The sequence below is a fragment of the Cyprinus carpio genome, chromosome A16 (assembly GCF_018340385.1).
Source record: "Cyprinus carpio isolate SPL01 chromosome A16, ASM1834038v1, whole genome shotgun sequence".
NCBI lineage: Eukaryota > Metazoa > Chordata > Actinopteri > Cypriniformes > Cyprinidae > Cyprinus > Cyprinus carpio.
Genome location: NC_056587.1, coordinates 3,677,632 through 3,697,014, shown reverse-complemented (window position 1 = coordinate 3,697,014; position 19,383 = coordinate 3,677,632). Strand labels below are relative to the sequence as shown.

General features: G+C 36.9%; 1 protein-coding gene across 3 annotated transcripts; it reads right to left on the bottom strand.

Annotated features, from left to right (window-relative positions):
• Positions 1 to 2,561: 2,561 nt before the first annotated feature.
• LOC109057615 (zinc finger protein 574-like) lies at positions 2,562 to 18,210 on the bottom strand. 3 transcript variants are annotated; one of them, XM_042772082.1, is made up of 7 exons: positions 18,064 to 18,210; positions 14,921 to 15,084; positions 11,102 to 12,734; positions 9,552 to 10,002; positions 6,990 to 7,084; positions 3,818 to 4,248; positions 2,562 to 3,485 (listed from the first exon to the last, which is right to left on the bottom strand). In XM_042772082.1, exons 2-7 carry the CDS (start codon positions 15,080 to 15,082, stop codon positions 2,958 to 2,960), a joined length of 3,300 nt encoding a protein of 1,099 aa, XP_042628016.1. In that variant the 5' UTR covers positions 15,083 to 15,084; positions 18,064 to 18,210; the 3' UTR covers positions 2,562 to 2,957. The 3 variants fall into 3 exon arrangements, with proteins under 3 accessions (XP_042628016.1, XP_042628015.1, XP_042628017.1); XM_042772081.1 differs by having other exon boundaries at positions 14,921 to 15,087; positions 18,064 to 18,198; XM_042772083.1 differs by having other exon boundaries at positions 9,552 to 9,996; positions 14,921 to 15,087; positions 18,064 to 18,198.
• Positions 18,211 to 19,383: the final 1,173 nt, after the last annotated feature.

The window sequence follows — 19,383 nt, the reverse complement described above, 5'->3', positions numbered from 1 at the left end:
TGTTCTCCGATTTTTTTTTGCTTGTTGTTGACAATATTTTATCAGTTCATCTTCACTGCATGATTTATATAATTTTCTTGGATAAAACATGTCAGATTTTCTCAGAAATCAGATTTAGGCAGCAAACATCAAAATAATATCCCAGGTCTAATACTGGTTTGCTCAGTAAACAGAATTTGTGCCATAATGGTAATTAATTAATCATTTTCTTTAAAAGAAAGAACAATACTCAAGGTTAAAAAGAGACACTTCTAATGTACTGTTAGTGAATTTAAGCTCTAAATAAATTCTTCTGTTGAAATGTGTATTGTTTGAGCTGTGAATAAGAATGTTATTTTTATGGTCATTTTAGGGGTTTTACATTTAGGGCATTGTTATCATGGAAACAAAATTGTAAAACTTAAAGTTATTAAAATTAGAACTTTCAGTTTTATAAGTCATCATTGTTTACACATACCATACAAATATTTCATTGTATTTTTTTTTTTTTTTTTTATTAATTTTAACAACAATTTTAAGCTTTACACTTTGTTCTTTATGCTCTTTACGCTTTGTTTTTCTAATGTTGGAGGCTACTGGTTGGAGGACATGATTTATGAATCATAACCTTCCAAACTGGCTATTGAGTTGATATATGTCACCCACCACGGTGGATATTCATACATATTTGGCAGGTTGGTGGATGTTAATTTCTAATCCACAGTATTGAGGGTATATTATTGTAAAAAAAAAAAAAAAAAAAAATTATGTTAATGGATTGGCCCCATTCACTTCCACTTTAATTTTATTTTTTATGAAAAGGAAGAGCCAATCAAAATTCATTTTTGTGGTAATCAACATTATGCCAAAATGCTGTTGATTAATCTTAACTGAACCGGGAATATTCCTTTTGGTTTGATGGCATCTTTTGTCACATTCTGCATGGTTCAGAAACAACTGCACTATCAACTATGTTGTTAACAGAAAGTAGATTCAATCAAAAGCATTTTGTCTTGTTTTATTTTGTTTATTTTTTTTTTTTGTAAAGCAGTTGAATTTCAATGGCAGACCGCTGGTGCATTTTAAATTGCCAAATTGCCCATTTACATGCAGGTCACGCCGTAATTGCTAGACAAAGTCTGTAAATTAATGAGCTGAGGAAGATATCTATCAAATAGTTATTTGGGAATTCAGTGCAGGGAAAGGAAATGCTGCTTCAGTATCACTGTCTATCATTTATGGGACTAATCATAATGATGCAGCAGCTGTATGGGGGAGGAGTTCAGCGGGCCCTGAGTAAATTGAGGGAGCAAAGAAGCGAGTGCAGGCAAACGCTATGAGCTCCAGTAATGGCTCCACTTAGCCTCAATCTCTCAATGAGCTGAGGTAATGGAGCTCAACTCAAACCTCATTCAACTAGTAAAAATTCATGACGAGATTTGCAGTTAAAGAGCCCAACGTACTGGTTTCACTGCAGTCATCACTTACATCTAAAACTGCAGGATCATTTATTATGTTTGTACTGGGGGGTTGGGGCTGGTGAATGTCTGTAAAAAAAAAAAAAAAAGTGAAAATTTGAAATTTCATTTGTGCTTACTTGCACACACTATTCTGAGGCAAATAGCCTTTTTACTGCAGATAACTGAACACTTTTTCGAGGAGCAGCACACCTGGGACCACACATTATATATCCGTGGGCCATATCTGTATGTTGCTTAGCAACCATAAATGGCCTGTAGTTAGGATAATTAACTATATTACCTGGATGATAGCTTATGCTCATTACGGTATTATTATTACTATTATAATTAAACATTTAGCTTTTTTGAACACTGCTGTCTTTTGTTGCTGTTTGATGATAGCAATAATAAGTCACTTAAAATGAGTGTCAGTATTTATTTTTAAGGTGGTTTTTGCTTTGTGAATAAAATATATTAAATTTAAACGAAATGAAAAAAAATCATCAAGTGCTTTAATTGTGTTTTAGTAAGTTGGTCAATGACAAAATATTATTAAAATAAGTATTTAAAATGTACTTTAAAGTAATATTTTTAAATTGACATTCCAAAGTGCTCTTTTAAAAAGTGTACTTAAGTGTGTTAAGAAACAGTTGAGAAAATTAACTCTCTTTCAGTACACTTAAGTGGCCTTGACATTCTATATATATATATATATATATATATATATATATATATATATATATATATATATATATATATATATATATATATATCCTTCAAGTACAGAAGTAAAAATATTCTAAGATTTGAGGAACACTACAAGAGCACATTCAGTACAATTTAGCACAGTTCTTTTTAGCAAGGGATGACCATTCGGAGCGTTTTGAGCACAAGAATACTAGAGTAACAATCCTGGTGTAGAAAAAAAAAATGATTACAAAATTCTGACATGGCACCTTTAATTCATTTTAAAATGATCAGCAAAAACTATTTTTCCCTGACTGGCCAAAGCTTCATGTGCAGTCATCAGTGATTTGACGAGAACATTTCTACTTCATCAGCGACTTCATTCCAGTTTGCTAAAGTCAAGATCTCTTTAAATGAAACAGAAACAGACCCCAACAAACTCAAACTTTTTATTAAAATTAAACACCACAAATTATGGTCCACTTTTTGTATTAAAGGCAGATAAAACATTCAAATCAGAAGATAAAATCACAGCATAATTACCACATTGCCATACATTGGCAAAAACCTTTGTGATTTAATTTTTTTCCACGGTAAAGATGCTAAGTTGTTGTACTTCTAAACTGCAAAAGCAAAATACATCTTAAATCAACAAGGCATCTCTCAGAAATTCACATATAAACTTTTGTTAAGTCCTGACCTATTGTTTTACCTATTGCTGAATCTGCCTTTCTCTTTCAAAAAATAAAAAATAAAATACAACAATAATAATAATAATAATAATGTTCAACCCCCACCCCATGTCCCCTTTGCATTCATCTGATTATGTTTTTACACAGTCTCCTCTAAGATAACCTCAATAGTGTGAGGCACATCCTGACCTGCCACTACAGAGATGTTGGGAACTGAGATAGTTGGCACAGTGATGGTGGGCATGGTAAGGTTGGGGTGCAGGAAGACCACAGAGGAGCTGCCTTCCTCTGCCACCAACATGCCCTCCTGGACCACAGGCACAGCGGATGAGGAGGAGGATGGTGAAGATGAAGTAGACTCCTGTACTAAGAGGATGGTCTGCACTGCTGCATCATCATCCATGTTCTGTGCGGAAGGATCCACGGGGTCGTTGGCGTGCAGACGCATGTGTTTGTCGAGGTTGGGTCGTGAGCGGAAGGCGGTGGGACACCTAGGGCAGATGTACGGTCGTTCGCCGCTATGCACACGGGCGTGCTCCGTTAGCCTCGCTGCTACACTGAAGCTTTTACCGCACACCCAGCACGTGAACGGCCGCTCGCCGCTATGAATGCGCTCGTGATCCTGCAGGTGCGGAAGCTGCCGGAAACGCTTCCCACAATAAGTGCACTGAAAAAGAGAGAGGACGTGAACGTGTGAAAAAGAATGAGGCAGTGTTATTCTCATCAGTAATGATGAAAATATTTGTTAATGAAAGAATTTCTGATTTTGGCTATGATAATGGAGACGAGATGAAAAATATGCAAATATTAAATGATTTTATTTTAAAAAATCCCATTGAAAAAAACATGAATGCAGCAATGTTATAGTAATAGTTTGTAAAAGGAACAATTTGCAACATGGACATGACTAAAGTAACAAAAAAATTGCAATACAACTTAAAACTGGAACCAGCAGATATATGAGCCATTCAGGTTCTCTCTTTCCTGAAAGAAACATACCTCAAAGGGTCTCTCGTTGGTGTGCGTCCTCATGTGAACGGTGAAGGTGGAAACGTAGGCAAACTCCTTCCCGCAGAACTCACAGGTGAATCGGCGTGGGGCGTTTCGTTTGCCTAATGCTCCACAGCAGTGGGCCAAGAGATGCTCCCCTAGAGCAGCACTGGAGGCGAAGCGACGTCTGCAGGGGGTAAGTGGGCACCTCAGGGGTGTCTGACCCGTGTGGGAGAGGCGATGCAGGTCAAGACCATCCTGAGTCACGCAGCGGTGGCCACACATGTCACACTCCAGCTGACCTCCCACCTTGCCTCTTCCCTGACCTTTATATTTGCGGTGGCCCATCTCCTCCCCTGTGCAGCGCTGAAGGTGTGTGTCCAGCACTGTCTGATTCAGGAACTGAGAGCTGCAGTTAGGACACGTCTTTGGTTCTTTATCTACAAACAAAGACAGAGGGATTTTGAGAGTAGGTAAGATGTCCAGTGGGTAAGTTGTGTCACAAGGTATGTTTCCACCCAAAGTGTCGAACTGAAGTTATGTGAAAATTTGGAATATTGCATAAAACATTTGCGAAAAAAAGTTTCCATTTCGTGTTTAAGGGAACTAAACTGTTGCTTCCTGGGAAACTGGAGCTAATGATCAATAATAAATATTGATTGCTGTAATCTAGGAAGCCACTGTAGCTCTTTTCTCCTACATAATACATTATGTGTGCTTAGAGTGCGTAGATGAAATGCAATAACAAACGCTGTCATGTTATCTTGCATTCTGAGGTGTGGGAACGCATTCATGTTAGACATTCAGGAAGGTAATTATGCCAAATCATTTTAATGACAGACTTTGGCTCAGGCATTTCAGAAAAGCTAAAGCAACATTTGAGATGATAAGCAGTGAGAGGAGTCTGCTTGTTAGTCCAACTGTCCAATCAAATGATCTGTTGAGACAAAGTCATGACTTTTTATTCAGGAATTTTGTTATTTTTAGGTTTTGTTTTTCATTTGATTTTAATGTGTTCTATTTATATTTAGATTTAGATTGTTGTTTTTGTTCATTTTAAAATTGTATGCGCATCTTACCATTTCCATCCAGCTTTTTATGATGTCCTATAATGCATGTCCTATAATATGTGGATGAAACTACTACTGTGCTACTGTGTTCACATGTCCATATTTAAATAAGGCCCATCATACAGCACTAGGCTGAGAGATGAAAAATAATAAGCTTTTTTAGGCTGAAAGCTTTTTTTTTTTTAGTAAATTTTCTACATACAGGTAAAATATATTTTCTATCAAAGCAAATTTGTCCATGTCTAAAAACATACATAATGCATTTTGATGAATTACCAATGCATTGAACTATTAAAACAAATTAGGATTATTAAAGCAAACATTTTTTTCCAGATTGTTAGCTATGGGGTAAGTGTGAGATGCTTCAAGGTAAAATGTGCCAGTGGCCCAAATAACAAATACTACTTAAATATGAATCATTCACATATACCCTAACAAATCAACTTAACCCTGGGTTCTACTAATGAACCATTTTTTTTCCCTGAGAAACCATATTTCTATCACCACTTTCTGTTAGCTACTGTTCGTTCCATTTCTCCTTGACTAGAGGACACTTTAGGTTAAAAGTGGCAAACTTATACCACTCATATATAATGCACCCTGAAGTGCTTATCTACAATAAGAGAAATGGAGAGGCACACATATTCTCTAGTCTCCGGCTTCTGATGTACCGGACATGAGAGATACTTATGTTTATGTACACGTTCCCTCACACACAAGCAAAAATAATCTTCTGCTTCTTATCAAGTGAGAAAAAACATACACGTATTGTTTGTTCCTTATCTAAAAAGAGGGACGGAGACGGAGAGAGCAGCACAAACATGAGAATACAAAAGGCTCCCTCTTATTTACACAGGACCAATCAGAGAGAGGCGGCTGATAAACAGACATTTCACAGAATGGACAGCGCATACGCAGAAATAACAGCACTTTACGGGGGTCATGGGTGATGTTTAGATGCAGAGCATTCAAACTGTCGGGCTGTGAGTCAGCCTCACTGACCTTTACAGGCTTTTAAAAGCTTCTACTAAGCAACTCTGCACTCCCTTATTTTCACCTGTAAAAAAAAATCTATCCTGCTTTTGTTTTGTTCTTTTGTTCTGTTAAGGTGAGGAGAGGATCTGGTATGGGAGAGGTCTGTTTTGTGTAATATGATTTGATTTGATGTTGTTGTGATGATGATCTTATCAATACACACACAACCCATCCTGATCAATGTGACCTTTGACCCCATCTATTTACTTAGAAGCAATCGATGAAAGCTCATTCATTTGACAGATCTGTCAGAGAGTTTGTGTGTGTGTGTGTGTGTGTGTTAGTGGTCAGAAACACAAACATTAACCCAAACAGAGCTGAGTGTAGAAAGGAGAAACTGATAGGGCCACTAAATAATGTGAGTTTGTAAGTGTGTTTGGGAAACCCATGCTGATTTACTGCAGTTATTATATAATATATATTGAACAGAAATTAGATTAACAAGTCTATATATTGTCCATACATGAAATAATACAATTTTGTACATTTGTCATATTGTTGTTATTTTAATAATTATATATAAAAGATAATCAATTTAATAGTTTCATTAAAAAATTGTGTTTTGTGTGTGTAGATGTGTGTCAATTTGTACTCATGAACAAATTACATATCCTAATGCATATAAAAATGGAGAGAAAGATTAAACAATTATTATACATTATTATATTATACATGTATAATATATATTATACACGTATAATATATATTATACACATATATATAATACATATATACATATACACACACACACATATATATATATACACATATACATATACATATATATACATATATATACACTTCTTTTTTTAAAGACAATATGCAGACTGCAAAAGCTTATTTTGCATTGTCTATTCAATGCTTTGAACAATGACATAATGTCTCTGAAACATCTTTATTTGGGGGCTAAAATATTAATATGCACTTTAATTAATTGGCATATTGTTTAATTAACTTGACTACATTTTTAATCAATTGCCAGCCCTAATCCTAATCCATGAATGTAAGAAATAGCATGTGAATGAGAGCTCGTAAGGACAAAAGGCTGAGTGTGTAATTGTTTCCTGCAGGCTGACCTTGGTGGATGAGAGAGTGGAGGTCCAGCTCTTTGCGTCGTATAAATGCCTCCCCGCACACATTGCAAGGGAATGGATGGCTGGTGTGTAGGAGTCTAGAACAGTGAAAAACAGAGAGAAAGTGAATAAGAAAGGCTGTATCATGCAATTCCTGGAGCCAATCCAGCAACAACTGCTGTGAGAAAAGCCACGTTTGAATTCACCCACATATCATAAGGCACACAGTCATGTACTCGCATAGAGGTATAATTAACATCACCGAAAAATAATGCAGCTTCAACTTTGAGCTGAAGAAACGTCATTAAACTGTGGTGTGTGGGAAAGTGGCAGCCTCTATAATGTTTTAAAGCCCACCACATAGGATTAAAATCAGAAGTGTCCTTACTAATTATTCCGGACATCAATAATTACTGCTTATATTTACTTTTCAGTCCCGTGGCAATGTGTCATCTTTAACCAGTGCCCTCAGTAAAATGACTGGAGGAACAACTATCATCATGATTTATTTTTTTGAATTATTGGCATTTTAATTACACAATTTCAGTAAATTACTGACATATGCTTATTAGTTGTAAACAACCGAACAGTTTATCTGCATTCTGATCTTATTAGCTGTATCAGTGCTCTGGAAAATCAAGAATGTTCGATGTTACAGAGATAATAACTCTGTACAATTGCAGCATCAATGCATTTTACTCCTGTGCCACTGAGCATTATGAGAAGTCCTGTAATGAAGGCCCCTGTGAATAGAGTTTCAAATAATTAGATAAGCATTATAATATTACATAAAGTATTATAAAAAGGCATTCTGCAAATCTGGTTATTGAACTTCTTTAGAATTCAGCTTGTTTCAGGGTAAGTAACAGCACATTCAATTGGAGTCAATACGCGGACGACACCAAACACAGAGGAAATAACTGCAATCACGGAAGGGAAGCACTCCTATCTCACACCACCATCATCAAGGTACTTTAGTAGGAAGAAGCATTCACCCTTTTGAATTTTTTTTTCATTTTCTGCTCCCTAAGTGTTCAGAAATGCCAAGCATTTCAATCTGAAAATACATCATGTTTTGAAGTATTTCTGTACTGGAAACACAAACAATGGGAAAAATGTAAGTATAAAAATGTAAGAATCCTTCAGAAATCATTCTAATATGCTGATTTGGTGCTCAAGTAACATTTCTTATTATTATAAATGTTGCAAACACAGTTGTGCTGCTTAATATTTTTGTGGAAGCAGTAACGCATGTTTTGAGGATTCTTTGGTGAACAGAAATATTAAAAGAAAAGCATTTATTTAAATTGAAATCTTTTTGTAACATGATTTTACTGTCACCTTTGATCAGTTTAATGCATCCTTGAATAAAAGAATGAATTTATTTATTTTTTTTTATCTTGACCTTTTTCCTTTTCCAGCAGCAAAAGCAAAGCCACATTACAGCATGATGCCAAATGTCCATGTTGACTGTTTAGCTCTCCGGTTTTTATTTCTTCAAGATTCACATTGAGTGGATGTCAAAATAAGGCATTGCTAAATACATCACATGGGAAATGAGAAATGTCAGAGCCACTTGTTTAATTGATCACTTCTCTTAGAGACTAATCACACATCTTCCTGATGTTGTACATTTTGACAGGGCAAGCGTTTCCGGTACAGAAAAAAACCTGTGGGGACGTGGACCATAACAAGGAAGGGCACATACAGGGCTTGTTAACTAACAGAAACATCCAATGATTAGTCAAGTGTCATCTCCAGTTCCTGCTCAAATGAATCTGGCATCAGGCCCTTTGCTGAGACAGGCAGCAAAAATGAATTTTTTGGTATATCGTCTCAAATCCATCACACAAAAAAAATACACGTAATCCTCTCCATGTTTACAGCTGTATACATCATTTTTGTATATACAAAAAATGCATCTGCTCTCTCGTGCGCCTCGTAGTTCAGCACTGCAGCGAGATGTCATGATAGACAGGAGAAGAGGCAGTTTTCCATCCTCTTTTCCCACACTGACAGCTACTTGGAGCTGTTGTTTGAGAAAGTCTGGCATCGTGCTGACACTCACATCATTAATACAACAAGCCATGTTGATGCACCGGATACTGCCTACACTGTCTGAACAAATGGATCAGATTTCATCACTTGCTAAATGACAGTGCGGACAGTTGCTCCCAAAGATCAGATTTGAAATCTAAATCAGATTTGTGCACAGCGTGACTATTTAAGTTCTCACTGACTACTCATACCTATCCATCTCTATTTACAGTCAGATTAAATATCAATCATCTTTGGGAACAAGCTAAGGAGGAGGATGAACATATTTAAAGAAACACAATCATGCCATTACAAACCTATATGACTTTCTCTCTTCTGTGGAACACAAAAGAAAATAAATTTTTTGTCCACAAAATAAAAGCGTTGTTTTGGACCCCACTGACTTTCTTTGTGTGGACAAAAACAGATGACATTATTCAAAATATCTTTTTTGTTGTTGTTGTTCCTGAAAGTGATAAAAGGTGAGCAAATGATAAATTTAGATTTTTGAATGAAACACACACAGACCTGTGACTGTTCAGCTGGGCCTCAAACTTGAAGCTGGCTGGGCATTCTGGGCAGATGTGCAGACGCCCATCGCTTGATTGCCCCCTGCCTTTTCCTCTGCCTCTGACCTTGCGCTCCTGGCTTTCACCCCCCTGGTGAATCAGCATGTGGCGTTTGAGTGATGTCGGCTGGAAGAAGCGCTTGTCACAGAGGGGACAGCTGAATACGCGAGATCCTCCGTGGGTCAGGTTGTGACGTAGCAGGTTGGCCGGAGATGGGAAGCTCTTTTTGCAGATTTTGCAGTTAAAGAGTTTCTCACCTGTGTGCTGGAACACATGCTCACGCAGACGGCTGCGCCGCGTAAAGCCCTGCCCACAATGTGGACACTCGTGTGGCAGGGCGGTGCGTGACCAGTCGCGGCTCAGCTTGGCAGGAGCCTCAATGGCGCCGTCTGCAGCCGCTGCTGCTGCTGCTGCTGCTGCTGCCGACAGAAACACTTTGTTAACAGAAAAACTAAACGAAGGAGACTGTCCATGTAATATCAAATTAATTTGATACGTTTCAGGCTTAAACATTATGAACGTTGTAAAATGCTGATTAAGTTATGAACCATATCACAATCTGTTCAGATAACAGAAACTTGTTACATTTAGCAGGTACCGTTTTCACAAATCAATAAAAGATATCTCCCACTTTCATGTACACTACTGTTCAAAAGTAATATAAATACAGGTAGTTTATGTGAAGAGATGTGTTCTTGTAAATCAATAATCAGTCAATAATGTCAAGATATACTGCAAAGAATCATCTTCTATACATTCTATTCCTGCAAGTGAACTCTTTCTTTTCTATTTTTTTACTTTAACCATTAACTTTACTACTTTTTTTCTACTATTATAATACTATCTGCACAACAGAATAAAATATTTATGATTATTATGATGGTTACTGATCTGATCCTCTGATATATTTATAAAGCAGAATGAAACAAAAATTGAAACAAAATGAAACAAAAAGTGACTTTTTCTCTGAAATATTCCATAGACTCCCTGTGGACTCCAGATCCCAGTGTGAAAAGCTCTGATTTTAAGTAATTCATCTGGTACATTCCGTACTTAAAAATAATTATTCAGCAACTTTAAAATTTTAACCTTAAAGGATAGTTATAAACATGTATAACTTTATTCTTCTGTGGAACATAAAATGTGACAAAATAATAAATTCTGAGATATATTTTTTGACCATTCAATGAAAGTTGATAGTAACTAAAACTGTTCGGTTACCAATATTGTTTAAAATATCTTCATTTTGGAATGAGATGAGGGTGAGTAAATGACAGAATGACAATTTTTGGGTCAACTATCCCTTTAAGTATTTTTCTCTACAACTTAGTTTACTTCACAATGTATATCTTTTACTCAAGTCTGACTTTTAAGACTGTTTGTGTACAGCCCAGAACCAGAATCATGGAGTTACATTATCAGTTAAGAAAATGAGTATGTATGGATATCCTACTCAGTTAGGTCTCTTAGGAATTGTGCTTGTGTTGTGCTGTGTGCACTCAGTCTGACCTGGTTGTCTGAGGTTCACGTTGTCTCTGGGTTTCACAACAACAGCTGGAGCTGCAGTAGGGTATAGTCTGCCTTTCACTTCACTAGCGGGTGGCTGTCCCGCAGCTGCATTCTTATGCTCCCGCCGATGGTACAAAAACTGTGTGGTGCTCATGAACTCAGCCCCGCACTCTGCGCAGGTGTGCAACGCCGCCTCCAGGCCGTGCTCGGTTCTGCGATGCTGGGCCAACTCCTGGTCACTAGTGAAAACAGATCCGCACTGATGGCAAAGGAAATTCTGTTCTTCTGTGCTCGGAGATGGAGCTTTCCCAGGTTCCTTCGCAGCTGCATTCTTATGCTCCCGCCGATGGTACAAAAACTGTGTGGTGCTGATATACTCAGCCCCGCACTCTTCGCAGGTGTGCAACGCCGCCTCCAGGCCGTGGTCAGTTCTGCGATGCTGGGCCAACTTCTGGACACTGGTGAAAACAGATCCGCATTGATGGCAAAGGAAATGCTGTCCTTCTGTGCTCGAAGATGGAGCTTTCCCAGGTTTCTTGTCTGTGCTACTTTCCACCTCTCCTTGGATCTCCTCAACCACAGTGCTTTTTTCCATCTCCACATCTTCTTGCATCTTATCAATGACCACCTCCATTCCTTCTTCCTGGTTTGCTCCATTACTCTCCTCCACCATCTCCACAAAAACCTCTGTGCCTTCCATTGCAGGTTCCTGCTCAGTCTGAAGAGCCTCGGATCCTCTCATCCCATCATTGTCCAGCTCAACCTCCACGTGTGCTACAGGGGTCTCAGTTATGGTTTGTTCCAGAGTGGTCACCTCCATTAGGCTCTGGCCTTCTCCAGCTGCGGCTAAAAGCAAGAGTCCCTCACCTGGGGCCTCCAGCATGGCTGTGGAGAGCTGAGGAATGGCTGGTTGAGCCTGCTTGGGTTTATCCTCCACCTCTGAGCGGTGCTGCTTTCGGTGATAGAGGAAAAGAGTGGTGTTGAGGAAGCCCTCTCCGCACACCGTGCAGCGGTGTATGGCATCCTTCAAGCCGTGCTGAGTCTTGCGGTGAGTCACAAGCTCTGGAACCAGGCTGAAGCTTTGCCCACACTCCACGCAGAGCAGGCTGGAGGGGGGCTTAGCCTTTTTCTGGCCCCTGCGCCTTGTGGCAGAACTGTTTTCTTCAGCTGAGGACTCCACAGGTGCAGTTTCCTGGGTGTCCGAAGTCTCTGGAGGTTCACTGGGAACACCATCAGGTGCGTCTACTCTTTCAGAAACCTCTCCTGCTGCCACAAATACTTGAGTAGTGTTCTCCATATTCATTTCAGCCTGCCTTCCCTCATCTTTCGCCTCCATCTGTTCGTGTGCATTCTGTGCCTGATATTCTGGATGGGAAGGAACCGGCTGAGTTGCTGTTTCAACACTTTCTCTACTCTGCTCTCCTCCAGGCCCAGGTCCCGTCTCAAGACAACAGCCCATCTTGCGGTGATGCTGCCAAAGTGACAGAGCATCAAAGAGAACCTCACAGTCAGCGCACTGATACAGAACACGAGGAGCATCCGCCTGAAGCGTTTTCTTCTGTTCTAGCAGAGATGACAGATCAACAGCTGTCTGAGTCTGGATCTGGGGAACTGACACAGCCTGCATCGCCACCTAGTGAGATGAAAGAAAACATACACATCAAGTAATCTGATGACAACTGCAGAGCAAAGTAAAAGTGTGTAACTGCACTTTGGGTCAATGATATGATGCTCCTATTTTAATATATTATTATATTATTATTTTTATTGGTTCAGATTGTAACATGTCATGTGGTGCAACTCCCCCAAAACTCAATATTTATAAATGAATAATTCATGATATTTGTAAAAAAGAAATTACCTTATATCTTAGGAAAATAATGATTAAGATGTGTTGACTTTCAATGTGTATGGAGCCATGTAAACCTTTCTTCATATAATTTTGAAAGTTACACGAATTCAAAGAGTACACTACATACATGCATTCAAAACTAGATGTTTAAAAGATTTTTACTTCTCTTTATCATTGACATTCTTATTTGTCATTGACCCATTTTTATAAATTTGTAAAAATTATTATATTCTGCATTTTTCTAATTGGTTGTTAATGAGCTGTTGTTATTATCATCTAATTTGTTGTTAATGTTCATTTATTTTTTTTAAATATTACATCTTAACTATTTCAATTGTAAAGTTGAAAATTCAGTGTGGTAAATTAAAAGTGGAAAATGCTGAAAAATTACATACGTTTTATAATGTCTCCGTGTAAAACCTGCATGAGCATCTGTACAAAGCTGTTCACATGATCAATGCTACTAATGTGCTTATTTGATTAGTGATTTAGTGATTAGTGATTTGAATTCTGAGTATTTGTATAACACTTCATTTTTTGGATTTTCTTTTCAGGGTTAAATTAGATTTAATTACCTGTGGACTGTATTTATTTTTTTTTTTAGCAGCTTATTGTATATATACACTGAAAAAGAACAAACACGTTTTAACTTCTACCTGAACACAGTCACTGAGAGGAAACACCCTTGTGCTGATAGCTCTCACAGAGTGTAAAAACCCACTCAAGGAGTTCGCTCAAGTCACACTCAATTCAAGCTAACATTCACTGTTACCAAGGGCACGGCGTGGGGGTCCGTGTTACCGTCATCTGACGTAACCGGCTGCGACATCCCATTGAACTGACATGGCACAAACTGTTTGTGTTTGCCATGCTATCTTTTTAAATAGTTTAAGCACCCACTTAAGCCATCTTGATGAGAGGGTGACTCAGAGAGACGGAGAGGTTTGGCTGAGGACACCCATAAACCCGATGGACAGATGCACTTATGTTGTATCTGTTTTCAGCATGGATGTATCAAATGAGATAAGAGCAGATGGAGATCTAAAAACAAGTCAAAGAGGCGATGTCACCACAAACGGACATAACAGGCTGCAGCCTCATCTCGTCCACCAGCTGATATAGAGCAGCGTTATTATCACATACTGAAAACAAGGTGAAAAATATTGATATGAAAACATGTATTAAATAAACAAAAACTAACATGAAATAAACTTGCAACATGTCTCTGTCACCTGCCTCTGTTTGCATGAAAGCTGTCAGTACCCTGATATAGAGAAATAGTTCTGTTGGAGTCATCGTCTATGACGATGCAAAAAATGAAAAGGCACATTTTCTCATTTGATTCCCCTTTTTCAGAGTTGACATTTGCTGCTTGTTTAAAAAGCAGAAAGACTTAGCTGTGACTAATAACTAGCTCGAAGAGAGCTACTCCAATCATTATGAAAACAGTCAAGCATTAATTTAAACTTGACTGTTTTTATAACAACTAGAGTAAAAGTGCATCAACATTAGAGCGGAAAAGACAGAATCTCAAGTGGCTCATTTCCCCCCTGTAGTGAAGAGGCAAATTAGGAGTTGCTCAAAAAAAAAAAAAAAAAACCCATCCGCTTACAAAATTATCCTTTTAGATTTCAGCTCACTATTCAGGATTACTGGAAGCTGCTCTTCAAATGTTCTAGTCTGTTTTGGATAATTATGGTTACGAGTTCAAGGGGTATTAAGGGAATAAAATAGATTACATTTTTTACAGGCTTTCAGGAGCCGCATGTTAATGCACCCCATTTAGAGATAATGCTGAGTAATACCACAAAGGAAAACTTTTTATTTTTTTTAAGAAAAGGAATTTGACAAACCCATCTCATGTGACTTAGGAAAAAGATGATTGCCTGTGAGTTTTATCAGAGAGATAAAGTTTTGAATTAGTTTAGGGGTGAACTGTGTATGATAGTAGATGTGTTTGTCTATACCTGTGCCAGACCAGCGGCGGCAGCTGCAGCCTCGATCGGCGTCTCATTGGGCAGCAGTTGTGGATTCTCTGCAGTGCAGGTCATCTGATGTGCAAGCACTTCCTCAAGAGTAGGAAACTCCTGATAACAGGGAAAGCACATGTACACTGAAGATGACTCCATGGCAGCTGGAAACACAAAAAATAATACATGTTTATATAAAGACAACTGATGAAAACATTTGATTAAAGGTAAAACGTTAAAGGTTTAAAAGGTTTGACTCCAATAACAGCGCCCTCTTTTGATGCAACAGAGAACATACAACTAATAAAATAAAATGCAGCAATCCTACTCTGACCTATACAAATGAAGATATTAAAAATGATTTAGCACTTAACATTCATTTAACAATAAGAGATAACAGTGACTGTTAGATGCATCATTTTTATAGACAACATTAATGTATTGTAAATAATTGTGTGAAAGTCTTCATTCATTTATGTATTTATTTATTTTACAAAGATTAAAAGTTTTTGATCTACACTAGTATCATTCAAATATTTGTGGTCGGTACTGAAGTAAGGTTCTTTTTTTAATTTTTTTAAATTTAAAAAAAAAAGACTGACCGTCTTATTCAGCAATTATGCATCTAACTTATCAAAAATGGCAGTAAACAAGTAGGTAAAAATAAATAAACAAGCAAACTTTGAAAATAAATAAATGAAGACTGTCAAAAACAGTCTTTAATGACAACTATTTAGAAAACAATGTTGTCTAAAAAACACCAATGAAAAGGAAAAGTGTGAAACTGAAGCATTGATGTGAGTTGATCTTTTGGGGCTGATTAAGGCTGTATGCCACTCCTCCATGAAGTGACAGACAGGAAGAGGATGGATGGAATGTTTTAAGGAAGAGATGAGGTTGAGTGTGAAATAACAGATATTCCATGGCAGATGGCAAGTGAAATATCTTTACGGCATGTTATCAGTGTTAACATGAGGGGGCTGAGCTTTACATGACGTGCAAACTGTGGCAAAACAAAGCCACACTCATTAGTTTCACTCTGCATAATTTATCAAGACGGCACAAAAGACACAACGTCACAGAACAAGCTTAAATATGAGTCAGTCAAGTTCATCCTGGCAATCAGAAACATGCTATTTAAATAAACAGAAGCAAAGTGCGCAACAAAATCTGGATATGAATGATTCCTTTTTTTACTAGAAGGAAACATTTTTTTGTCTGTATATAACATGCTTCACGTTTTATTTCTTTAGTAATACTTACAGATTGTCCGTTTGACCAATGTTTGTCACCAATATTCACACTTTTTTTTTTACATAAGAAGCTACTGGTTCTTCAATTTCAGGTCAACAATATTGAAAAATGCATCGGGTAGCTCTCTAAACAAATCACATGTAAATTCATTTTATAATTATTTATATATATATATATATATATATATATATATATATATATAAAGTATATTTAATATTGTGCTGTAATTATTCTTATATAATTTACATAACTTTCTACATTACTAAAATACAGAGCTGGGTAGTAACTGATGTAATGTACATGTAATCTGGATTACGTTAACAGATTCCAAAAATAAAATACTTGTAATTAGATTAAATTACATTTCGAAATACTCATAATCAGACTACGGTTACATTTTTATTGATTACATGATTACAAATTATAGCGATGTTATAGCACAATAGCAATAATTTTTTCATAATTTATAGATTCTCCCTAATTCCTCTTTTAAATGTTCCTTTCTAAAATAGCCTACCGCTTCCATTCATTCAGAAAGTGTTGTGGACATTCACACAAAGACCAGTCACTAGTCAGGCGGCTCCACAGCATCTGACCACTGGATTTACAAAAATCATTTTAATTTAATAAGTGTTTTCTCAACATCGCATAAACTACTGATGAACACTAATATTTATTTGAATTAATAACTCAGTAGGTTATGTATCCATGTATTACTATGTCTTTGGAAGGCTTTTGTCTTTCAAGCACAATAAAATGCACAAATTCAAGTTATTTCTTATTTACATACAGAGATTCCCAAAAATCATTTTAAAATCATTTGTTTGAATTTTGCATTTTTTCTGATTTAATTGTTAGCTTTTCATTAAACTCGTGAAGCCCCTGCAGTTCCTTCACAGCCCCAGTTTGAGAAACCCTGATGCAATGTAATGTTTAGTACACTTCATTAACAATAAATTAAATCTTTTTCTTTGCATTTTTATATCAGTATGGTACAAGATTATCCTATTTAAATCAATATGATAAACTAATTAGGTCAAAAGTAATCTAAAAGTAATAAAAAAAGAAGTATGTAATGGATTACGTTACATCTTTTGTCATTACAATTTCGTAATCTACCCAGCTCTGCTAAAATATTACTGCTGTTATTTATAATGCATATTGTGTTTTTATAGTTTTGCCTACAAATTAAATTCACTAATCCATTCTAGGCATGATTACTGTCAGAACGCAGATATAAAAATCATGAACAACGGTTTCGCATTTCGGTCATACACGACACATAAATAAATGCATCAGTCATGCAACAACCGATACTGACAGACTTCTAGATTTTTAGTAATAATGATAATCCACTAATAACTATGTCTGCAGCAAAGCCCAAAAGCGCTTAATGAGCTACCAAAGGTTGCTCTATTTCACCAAAAATGCGTTACACTTGGGAGTCTGTAAAGAGACAGCAGACAGATCCCAGCTGCACCAGAGAGGCTAATAAGCTAACAACAGTTAGCCTACAGCCTCAAGCAGCGGGCTCTGCTGGCCTACTAGCACTTAGAAAGAAAGATACTTGTGAAAGATATTTACAGAGCCACAGTCATTGATTTATATGTTATATGTTATATGTTATATGTTCAAAGCACAGCCGCTATGGGTTCTTGGTCGTGCTCAAACATTGAACACACAGCACGGACGAGAGAAGCGCCGAAGAAGGGCAGCACGCGCTTCTTCGGTGGTAGTTTGGCGGAATCCGCCCGTTAGCAAAGGGCGAATGTCTCCCCCAGTCGAGTCTCCAAAACGACAGGTACTACTAAATTACAGGAACTGTTGATAACCTTGGATTAGTCGCAAGAAAACATTGCTCCCGTATGATAAAATAAACAACTCACCGATTATGGCCTTCTCCTTTCGTATCTGTCAGAAATGTTATTAGGAACGTCTCAACAAAACGCGACGTCATTGGTCCGCAGCACTTTTTTAAGTCCGCCAATAGAATTCCACTGAAGTCAAGCGTGCTCGCAAAAACACGTCATTTATGGTTTAACACCAGTAAAGACATTACCAATCAGTTAAGTATTAATGGTGTGAAAATTACAGATAATGCATTTTATATTAACCCATTCATGCACGGTGTCCACATTTGTGGACAGTTAATTTAACTCTATTTAGGGTTCATTTATCATGGTAATATTCTCCAAACCACTTGAGGGCAGTGTCAGTAGATTGACAGCAATATTGAAACAGTGGTTACTATTTTGCATTACAAATATTCATTTTTGATGACATTATTAATCCAAGATGGCTGACAGCGATAGCCATGTGCTAAAGGCCCCAGGCATATCTGTGAAAAACTTTTATACAAGGAGGTCAATTGAGGTATAATATGTATGTATGTATGTATGTATGTATGTGTATATATATATATATATATATATATATATATATATATATATATATATATATATAGTATGCACAGTAAAGTATGTTAAGTTAAAATAGTTTTGCCATTTATGTGCTCTTAAAGTATAATTTTTAAAAAAATGAGCGAAAAAAGAAAATTATCAGGGGCACAAGGCAGGAAGCGAAGCAAGGACGAGGAGCAGAAATATATATATATATATTTTTAATTACATACTTAAACTTAAATATAGAGATAAAAATCACAGGTTAACTGCTGGGTATTAGCCCGTGATGTTTATGTAATATTTTGAAATAGACTACTGGCAACACTGACACCGTGGAATGTTTTTGCTGGAGTTAACTGCTTATTGAATTTTACTTTATTTTCTTTAAATAAATGTAAGCTTCTGTAATGTTGTTTTAAGTTCAGTTACATAACAGCTTGCTTTTAATTAGGCTAACCAAAAAGTGTCTAAATGTCTTTTGAAAAAGACCATGACTAGGACTGTAATCTAGCGGTCATAAAATGAAATAATGAAGTTTAAGTATGTAATTTTCCACTGTATGCAAGGAATTAAAATTAAAGGCATGGGTATGCTAATTAGACTAACTAGCTAGCTAGCTGGCTAACATCTACAAATAAATTAGAAAATGTTGCCGTTTTTTGTTGCCTTTGTTGTCTGTTAGACAATTTTAGTTTTTTTGTATTGTTTGTGTTTGTTTTTTTTGTTATAAGTACTTCTCACTGTAGGCATTGTTGTGGGAGTAGCTCATGTCTGGTCTCTTCAGTAGGTTATTTTAAGAGATTC

Coding starts and splice junctions, on each gene's coding strand:
- LOC109057615 (XM_042772082.1), bottom strand. CDS start 15,082: ATGGAGTCATCTTCAGTGTACATGTGCTTTCCCTGTTATCAGGAGTTT. Junction 12,735..14,920: donor CCGCCGCTGGTCTGGCACAG/GTATAGACAAAC, acceptor TCATCTCACTAG/GTGGCGATGCAGGCTGTGTC. Junction 4,249..6,989: donor CCACTCTCTCATCCACCAAG/GTCAGCCTGCAG, acceptor CTTTGTTTGTAG/ATAAAGAACCAAAGACGTGT.